General features: G+C 43.5%; 1 protein-coding gene across 2 annotated transcripts; it reads right to left on the bottom strand.

Annotated features, from left to right (window-relative positions):
• Positions 1–3568: 3568 nt before the first annotated feature.
• LOC311342244 (histone-lysine N-methyltransferase PRDM7-like) lies at positions 3569–8907 on the bottom strand. 2 transcript variants are annotated; one of them, XM_084467072.1, is made up of 11 exons: positions 8859–8907; positions 8361–8478; positions 8050–8166; positions 7493–7572; positions 7135–7267; positions 6862–6975; positions 6559–6689; positions 5847–5990; positions 5684–5748; positions 5299–5489; positions 3569–4591 (listed from the first exon to the last, which is right to left on the bottom strand). In XM_084467072.1, exons 1-11 carry the CDS (start codon positions 8877–8879, stop codon positions 3717–3719), a joined length of 1989 nt encoding a protein of 662 aa, XP_084323198.1. In that variant the 5' UTR covers positions 8880–8907; the 3' UTR covers positions 3569–3716. The 2 variants fall into 2 exon arrangements, with proteins under 2 accessions (XP_084323198.1, XP_084323199.1); XM_084467073.1 differs by lacking the exons at positions 5684–5748; positions 6559–6689; positions 6862–6975; ... (3 more) ...; positions 8361–8478; positions 8859–8907 and having other exon boundaries at positions 5847–6038.
• Positions 8908–9170: the final 263 nt, after the last annotated feature.

The following is a 9170-nucleotide window of genomic DNA, read 5'->3' as shown; positions in this document are numbered from 1 at the left end:
CATCTTGATCTAAGGTAAGTGTGAACAATCACATGAGCCGCAATTCTCTGGTTGTAACTCAGAGTTCATGTCTAATCACGTAATTCAGTGCTCTTACTGTTGTAAATATGAATGCAGACTTCTGCGTATTTCATGACTGTGGATGCATGTCCTATGTCAGAGTAATGGGCCTTATTCACCTTGCAGCTAACTTACTCTAGCTGGGTGGGGGGACTGACTGGGGCATTCTGCATTCAGTCCCCCCACCCAACGTTTACAACCAATATGTGACCAAGATAGGCCGCTAGATGAATAAGGCAGATCGTGGTCAGTTGTGCGGACAGTACTGGTCCCTGTGAGGGACGTGTTTCATTACGACTACAGGGCTATACCTGAGTCAGCAGCTGGACGATGACCTCTTTGAGGGAGGGGCCAGGGACCACCACCTGCCAGGGCAGGGCCGAGACAGGGGTGGAGCTGGCAGCCGTCTCAACCTCAGAGGAGGAGGACGTCTGGATGGAGCCAGAGTCCGGTGGGTCTCCAAGAGGACCTGGACATCACATTCACAACGATTGTTTCCTCCACTCTTTAGATGAATCGACGTTGCTGATGGATCTGTATTTTCTTTCTTTCTCTCTGGGTTCCTCTTACTTCAATGCCCCTGTGAGGGCTTAGGGCGAGGCTGATTAGTTGTATGTTATGATCGGTTAATAATCCCAAACGTACCTTTGCAGGATCTTGGAGTAGGTGGTGTTTCAGGAATGCAACGCATGTTGAACAGCAGCAGCCAAAAAAACGCAGAGAGCAGTGATGAACACAAGGTACTATCACGAGGGACCAGGTAAACTGATGAAGAAGAGAGGACAGCAACGTGACTCTATAGCATCACAATTCCGCCGTTGTCCAGTGTGTGTTGTGACCTCACAATAGAGATGGTGGGGGTGAGGGGGGCAAATTCTAAACTTGACAGCTGTCAATCAATCTATTTTCTTTTTCTTTTACTTATATCTTTTCTTTCATTATTTTATTTTATTGTATGACGATGTTTCTATGTGCAGCACTTTGAGTCTGCCTTGTGATATATAATAGTTCTATATAAATAAAGTTGCCTTGCCTTGCCTATCTGTCTAGCCTATCCCCTTCCATTTGAAGGGTGTTGATTCATTTAATGATTGAAGCTTTTGCACTCATTATTGGGACTTATTGGGGGACTGAACTCAGCTGGTTCTTTAACTCACTTCCGTTCCGCGTGTCGCACGCAACATAATGACAGTAATCAGCTCACAGAGAAGTCTGTCACTTGACTCAACGTAGTTATTTTACTACACGTTTCTGTAGAAAGGCAGTGAAGTCGATACGTTACCACACGGTAGAACAAATGACAGGAGGAACTGGAGGCAATGTCAATGCTAATGGAACATCGTTTTCTGTTTCTTCTTCAAGACTTATCCCAAGACATTATCCTGTGTCTCAATTCGTATGCAGCTAACGTTAGGCTACTGCCCTTTCTGTCAGTCAGTACGTTTACATGCACAGCTTAATCCCATTAAAGCCATAGTTCGACTCTGCTCCTCAATTGGACAACTGCAATTGTCCGAGTATACATGGCGGTGAGAAAATCGATCCATTGGCCGAAGCATGTCATGCCCCGGTACGATAGGTGGCGCTGTACCAACAAACTCAGACGGCATTCGAGAAAGATGTTTTCAGTAGACAGCTGTCAGTTCACTCTGGGTCCATGTCATTTCTCTGTCCCGCATACGGCAACAATCCCTTCCTCCTCCATGTCGCGTTTAAATCTGGACTTCAGAGTCAAAGCCAAAGTTCTTTGCCCCCAATTCCTTCTCCACCATGGCCCGAGATAAACCCCACTGCGAGTCTTTACTTGTTGTGGAATTACCAGAGAGTCGGAGAACCCGACGCAGTCTTTAAGATTCATAATATCAGAGAATATCCCCCTCAGTTTGGCTGCGGAGCAATGAATGAATAAAGATCGTAAACACATCGGAAGAAAATAACATTTATTTTTGACAGATGTGCCCAAAGTTACTATTTTACAACCTTGTTGATGACCAACGTTTAGGAAAACATGTACTTTTAATTCAGCCTTGGGTGAAATCGAAGCGTAGTGTCTGTGTGCTTCCACCTGCACTGAATGCATGCCATGCGCGCTCCCGGGGCCGGGGATACGCTTCTTATAGGGGGTAACTACATTGGCACGACACCGGCTTCCTCCATCTTCTGCGCCACCTTTTTAATTAAACCCCTTTTTCTCGTTTTCCGACCACAACAACAACACGACTCCCGTCTCCTTCTACTTCCGGCTCACGGCCCCCGGAGAAGATCTCTTGCATGTGCAGAACGCGAACTCCGAAACGATGCTGTGTACATGCAGGTAGAGACCAGACTATGAACGACTTATCTAGGTGTTCTTATCCCATTTAGCTTGTCAGTTCATGTGCCGATTTTTGTGCGAATTAGATCGGATGAAGGTGTTTACATGCATTTTACAAGTCCTGTTGAGGTCTTCTTAGTTTAATTACCAGATTATAACTCTCCATGTATACGTGCTGAGTCAGCACGTATACATGAAGAGTTCTTCTTCAACACTTATCCCAAGACATTATCCTGTGTCTCAATTCGCATGTAACTAATGTTACTGCCCTTTCTGTCAGTGTGTATATTTAGAAGTGCTATGGATACCAATTCCAGAAACACATTATTTGAATCGAAATTAATTAATTTATTGCTGGTTAGCAAGCACACAATAAACAACATAAGAAAATAAAATGCTGACTTTTAAGAAAGACTAGCCTACTGGGGGGCAATTAATTTCAACATCAACATAAGTTGAGGCTCTTTTTTTTTTCCACATATGAATTTGGATTCAAGTGGCCTCAAATATTCCCGTTGGCCAAATCCGACCTAAGTGATTCTCACTGTTGGCGATAACCTGATTAAAATCAATACGAGAAGGACGCATGGATCTAAAGAGCGCTTGTTGTAGTCCATCTTCGGAAAATTGTAGTTTCACGCTAGAGCCGCTAGAGGTCAGCAATACCCGCCGTCGCGCAATGACGTCGGTTAGTAAAGTGAAAGGAAGCACCTTTTCATCTCTCCTTGACCCGATGACGTTTTCCACAAAGGTTAAGGAAAGGAGGCATAAAGGTTATAATATTTGACTATTCGTAGAGGCCCCAGGCATTACCAAAGTGGTTCAATCCAGCACCTATACCCTATTATGAAATGCCAATCGGGTGATGCGGGTGGTGCTGTGCTTCTCTCTGGTGGTCAGTAACGGGACACCAGCTCATGCGTTACATCCTTAACGTTATAACAGCACATATCAAATATAATTCACCAACATGTCCAACTGCTTCTATTCTATCCAGACAAACCAGACATCTGATTGTCATATCCGATTTTATTTGCATCTCTACAGGATAAATAAATAAATACAAATGTAATAAATATGAAAATAACGTCAGATTTACAATACAACACGACAAATGAACAAATAAATAATAAATAATAAATAATTCAGTTAACATGTTCTGTCAAACTATTTTTCTTCAGTTAATTTTTTGGGTAAAAACCTTCACTCATATGGACATGAATATAAATAAATACATAAATTTGATAAGATAAACAATTAATACCGTTCATGTGCCCTTTTAACATATAACAGGAAGAACCATGTTAGATTTGATTCTAATAACAGATCCAACGGAACCATTTTATTTCTTCACTTTCTTCACGTGTGTTTGGGTGGAGACTCCTCTGTGAAGTTGTTTGTGTTCCTTCAGATGAACAGAGAGACTAAATGTTTTCCCACACTGTTGACAGTGGTAAGGTTTCTCTCCAGTGTGGATGCGCTGGTGTTTCTTCAGGTCACCAGAGTGACTAAATGTTTTCCCACACTGTTGACAGTGGTAAGGTTTCTCTCCAGTGTGGATGCGCTGGTGTTCCTTCAGATTACCAGAGAGACTAAATGTTTTCCAACACTGTTGACAGTGGTAAGGTTTCTCTCCAGTGTGGATGCGCTGGTGTTTCTTCAGGTCACCAGAGTGACTAAATGTTTTCCCACACTGTTGACAGTGGTAAGGTTTCTCTCCAGTGTGGATGCGCTGGTGACTCTTCAGATTACCATATTGACTAAATGTTTTCCCACACTGTTGACAGTGGTAAGGTTTCTCTCCAGTGTGGATGCGCTGGTGACTGTTCAGATGACCATATTGACTAAATGTTTTCCCACACTGTTGACAGTGGTAAGGTTTCTCTCCAGTGTGGATGTGCTGGTGTCTCTTCAGATGACCAGAATGACTAAAGGTTTTCCTGCACTGCTCACAACTGTGGCGTCTGGCTCCTTCTGCTGGAATCTGGCTTGATCTTTGGACGGTTCCCAGGGAGGCTCCGATTGGTTCTTGAGAGGAGGCTGCGACGTATGGGAGGAGACTAGTCTCCACCTTGAGTTCTCCACTGCTCAGCAGTCGGCCGTACAGGTCACCATGGCTCCTCTTCATGTGTCTCTGGAGGAAGATCTGAGACGTGTAGGAGTACGGACACTCGGGACAGGGGAAACCCTGTGCTGGTGTCAGCTGGGATTTCCCTCCTAGGAGAGAGAGAGAGTCATGAATATTTTATTTTGGAGCGTGTTCCTGATGGCTGGTTTAAGCAGCCTCACCTGGCCAGTCAGGTGGTTTAGACTTTGGGGCTTGATTAGGCTGCACACCCTAATCAGCCTAATCAGGTATATTTGAATTTGTATATTTGTATAGTTTTTTTTAAACCTCTATGGTACTTAAATTACACATTTAGACCTTTTTCCAAATAAGAATATTTTTCTGATATGTTGTTATCTTTCAAGTCAAGTTAACACTAACTACTATTTCCTGTCTAATTTCTTAACTGCTTTGGCAATGTAAATATTTATTGTCCAAGCTCTTTTGAATTGAAATGAGAGAGATGTGGTAATGAAGTGCAGTATAGAAACCAAACCCTCTACATGGTTATTTCTAATACATTGTGTATGTTTTATGACAGAAAGACAGACTTGAAGACAGGGACGTGCACAGGAGTTTTGAGGGGCAGGTGCCGAATTGTTGATGGGGCGGGGGTTGGATCGCGGACAAGCGCTATTGCGGGCGCGATTGTTGACGGGGGGGGGGGGGGGGGGGGGGGCGCGTTCGATCGTGGACGAGCACTATTGCGGGCGCGATTGTTGAAGAACACTCAGAGGGCACTTTTTAATACGAGGCAAAAAGGGCAGGGGCTCAATCACCCCTAGGGCCCTATGAGTGCACGTGCCTGCTTGAAGACCTTTAGTAGAGCTCTTGTTGTTCCACAGTCGATCAAATCCGATTCCCAGATGTCTGGCGTATTCGTCCCCATACCAGACCAAGAGCTCTTCTCCTGAGGTCATGAAGCAACAGGAGCGATACAGAATCCCTCCTTTGTACTGAAATGCTATTAGGTTCTGTTCCTCTTCATCACGAGCACAATTGACATACCTAACACACAGACAGGTATGTCAACACAACTTTACAGTGTATCTTCTGCATGTCATACCAACAAGAAAATATTGTGGATCTAATCAGATAACAGACATGAGAGAAATATAAATGTTATCAACCATGTAATGTAAGTAAGAAAACTGTGAACATTGTTCATGCAGTAGATCATATAAAACTGAATAGAGTCCTACCTCATCCAGTTAGAAAGAGTCTCTCTCTTTGCATCAATGTAATCATTGTGTCTGCTCTTGTAGATCTGGATACATTTTCTAATCAGTCTCTATGCCATCCAATAAACTCAAACAAGCACACAAATCTAGATCAAAATAAATGAATACACACAAACACACTGACCTCCCAGGAGTATCCACTCTCCAGGGCTCCCTCTTCATCTGTCCTGTGTCCTTCGTAGGGTCCAAAGTGTGTTCCAATGGGAATGCCACCGTCTCCACAGTAAAACACCCCTAGACCGGCCCCTGGGATCCCAGAATCTCTGATCTACCCCATATGACACACAGAGATGGAGAGAGGAGAGTCATAGAGGGAGAGAAATACATACAGAGGGAGGGAGAGATAAAGGATGGAGGAGAGAGATAGAATAAGAGAGATGAAGAGAGCGATATGGAGAGAGACACATGGAGAGGGGAATAGAGAGATATAGAGATTGAGGCAGGGAGACAAAGAGAGGTGAGACGAATGGAGAGAGGAAGAGAGAGATGGAGGGGAGGAGAGAAATGGAGGGAGAGATATGGTGGGGAAGCAAGTGAGAAAGAGAGAGAAGTAGACAGGGAGAGAGGGAGGAAAGGAAAGAGGGTGAGAGGAGGGAGTTCAGAGAGGTCACAAAGAGAGGCAGACAGAGCGAAATGGGATGAGAGAGGGAGAGATAGATGGAAGGCACGATTCAGGAAGAACCATTGGAGGAGAGAGAGATATTCATCTGCGTTGGCTATGTAACTGTTCATATTACTGTTTTTATATACATTAGCTGAGAAACGTATGATACAATAAATGTTATACTGTATCAGTGGACATGGAGAACTTTGTGGGGTTAAAGTATGACATATACCTCAAACCCAGCCGGCAGCGTCTTCTTGGCTCTGTCTTTCTCTCTGACAGCAACGGGGCGATCAGCAATGAACACGATAGGACCGTGGACCTCGCACTCTTCAAGGAAGAAAGTCCTACACTCATCACAGACTGGAGACACAGAGTTGATTTTATTTATTACGTCCAAGAGAGCTTCAGCTACAAATGTATATTAAATAGACAGAAACGAAGATGGAGTAAAAACAGGTTTGAGAAAGAAAAGGAGGCGAGAGAGAGAGAGAGAGAGAGAGAGAGAGAGGGGGGGGTGGGGGGGGGGTCTTACAGAAGTAGTCGTCGTCCTTAGGTACTTCGGGTTCTTGGTAGTTAACTCTGAAAACATTTCTCAGGTTTCTCCCTCTGGAATAAACACTTGAGCCCTTCTTGCGTTCATGGAGAACTGATGCACGCGCACGCGCACACGCACACACACACACACACACACACACACACACACACACACACACACACACACACACACACACACACACACAGTTACAGACTGTACGTGCACAACAAGGTGTTATTGAAGGGAAGCGGTGGTGGGATCAAAGCTAACCCAATGAGACCTCCTCCTGGACTACAGAGCCCTTCTCTGCTGCTCCTCTGGTGGGGTCAGTCTCTGGATGAGCAGGAGTGGTCCCTCCAGAGACGGAGACCTCCTGGTCACTCCAGCCCCGCCCTGAGAGACTCTGACAGACAGACCCTCTAGTTATGAGTACTCCCTGCTTTATTAATGTGTGTAGGACACAACTTACCTCCTAGAAACAATATGTATAAAGGTTATACATCGTGCTAGTGTCATTAATACACTTAATTCATTAGTCTGCTGTCACACGGTCATGAAGCAGGTCTTGGTACCATAGAGAGGACAGGACATGGTAAGGCTGCTGAAAGTGATGTGTTCTGTTTTATACCTGCACAGAAACTGCATCTGACGTACTGGGCTGTTGTAGAGAGCTCTGTCTGACTGTTGGTGGCTTCCACACTCTAGCACCTGCTGATATAACTGACTTTAGGTTAGGATGTAACCTGCTAACTATTACTAGCTGACTATATGAGTTAGGATGTGACCTATTAACTATTACAAAAAGACGTATGTAAGGATGTATCCTACTAACTACTACTAACTGACGTTAAGGTAGTATATAAACAACTCACTTCAAACCGACTAAAATGGGGAATATAACCTGCTAATTTACTACGAGGTACAACCTATTATTAAATACATTTATTACAGGGGTTGGTCTAATTCTCAAAAACTGACCGTTGCTATGAACGGCATTTCCAACTGTTAAATCAACCAGACACTTTCTTTTGCAGATGCAATAGACTCCGTTTAAATCAATAAAAACCCTTTTTGTTGCTCTTTGGTCAAATTATTGATTAAGTAGTATAAGCGGGCTAATGTATCTTCAGGGCTTTGAAGGGGATAATACCCCTTCCAGAAATGTCTACATAAATGTCTTTGTACCGGTCGATCCAGAGGTCCAGAGCTCCTCTTCCTCAGAGTCTGTCTCTTCAGGTGAGCAGACTCTCACCTGGCCTGGCTTCTCTCTCCTCATGAAGGCTGGAGTCACAAAGGACAGGCCTGACGCACACACAGACACACAGACACGTGCGTGCACACACACACACACACACACACACACACACACACACACACACACACACACACACACACAAAATAAGTGATCTGTATTATAGCAGAACCACCTGTATCTGTCTGTATAGCAATGTACTAAGTCAAATATGTAAAAGTATTTAATTATGTAAATAGTTTACCAAGAGATTCCATAACCAAATGGTTTTCCTTGATCTGGACAAAGCGTTTTTTCTCTGCCATACAGAGGCGCTTCCACTGTGTTGGTGAAAAGTAGGCCCTGATATCCGCAAAGTCCTCCTACGCCACAAACAGACCACAGAACGTCAAATACTGTTTATACTCATCAATAAACTTAACTCAGAGAATATATCAAACTCCTCCTACAATACAGGTACACCACAAAATATCTGAAAGACTGGTTATACTCAACTACAACCTTAACACATTCTAGATAATACTGAATATATCAAAGCCAACAGTTGCTATTGAGCTACAAATTAACTGTTTAAAAACCCACATTTTTCATAAATAAAGTAATATGTTCTCCTCTAAGCAGCCATTCTCTCCATGGAGGGGCCCTTCTATGAACACATCGGACTTATCTGATCATATTTAATGGTGATAAACTCACCAATGTCGCCTGAACAGATGTTTAAAGTATTAATATGTTGTCTCACCTCCTCCAGTGAGTCACTCATCTTACTGGTACAGTTTGAGTCCAGGTCCAAAGTCTAACAATGAAACATAATTAGAATAAATCTGGGGAAAATATCGACGGCTAACATCCCTTTGCTAAGTTAATAAGTTACTGAACGTTGGTTAGTGAATTGGCGCTGACTAGTCATCATGATAGGAGGGATTCCGAGCATAAACCACTTAGTTTACGTCCACTTGTGCTAAGTTATGTTTGGCATTAAATAGTATTATAACCATAAAAGTTTAATATAATACATTTCAGAGTAGGATAGGCCTTACCAGTACCACGTTCA

This window comes from Micromesistius poutassou, assembly GCF_964030765.1.
Source record: "Micromesistius poutassou genome assembly, chromosome: 4".
Lineage (NCBI taxonomy): Eukaryota > Metazoa > Chordata > Actinopteri > Gadiformes > Gadidae > Micromesistius > Micromesistius poutassou.
The sequence above is the reverse complement of the archived record's forward strand: the minus strand, read 5'-3'. Positions and strand labels throughout refer to the sequence as shown.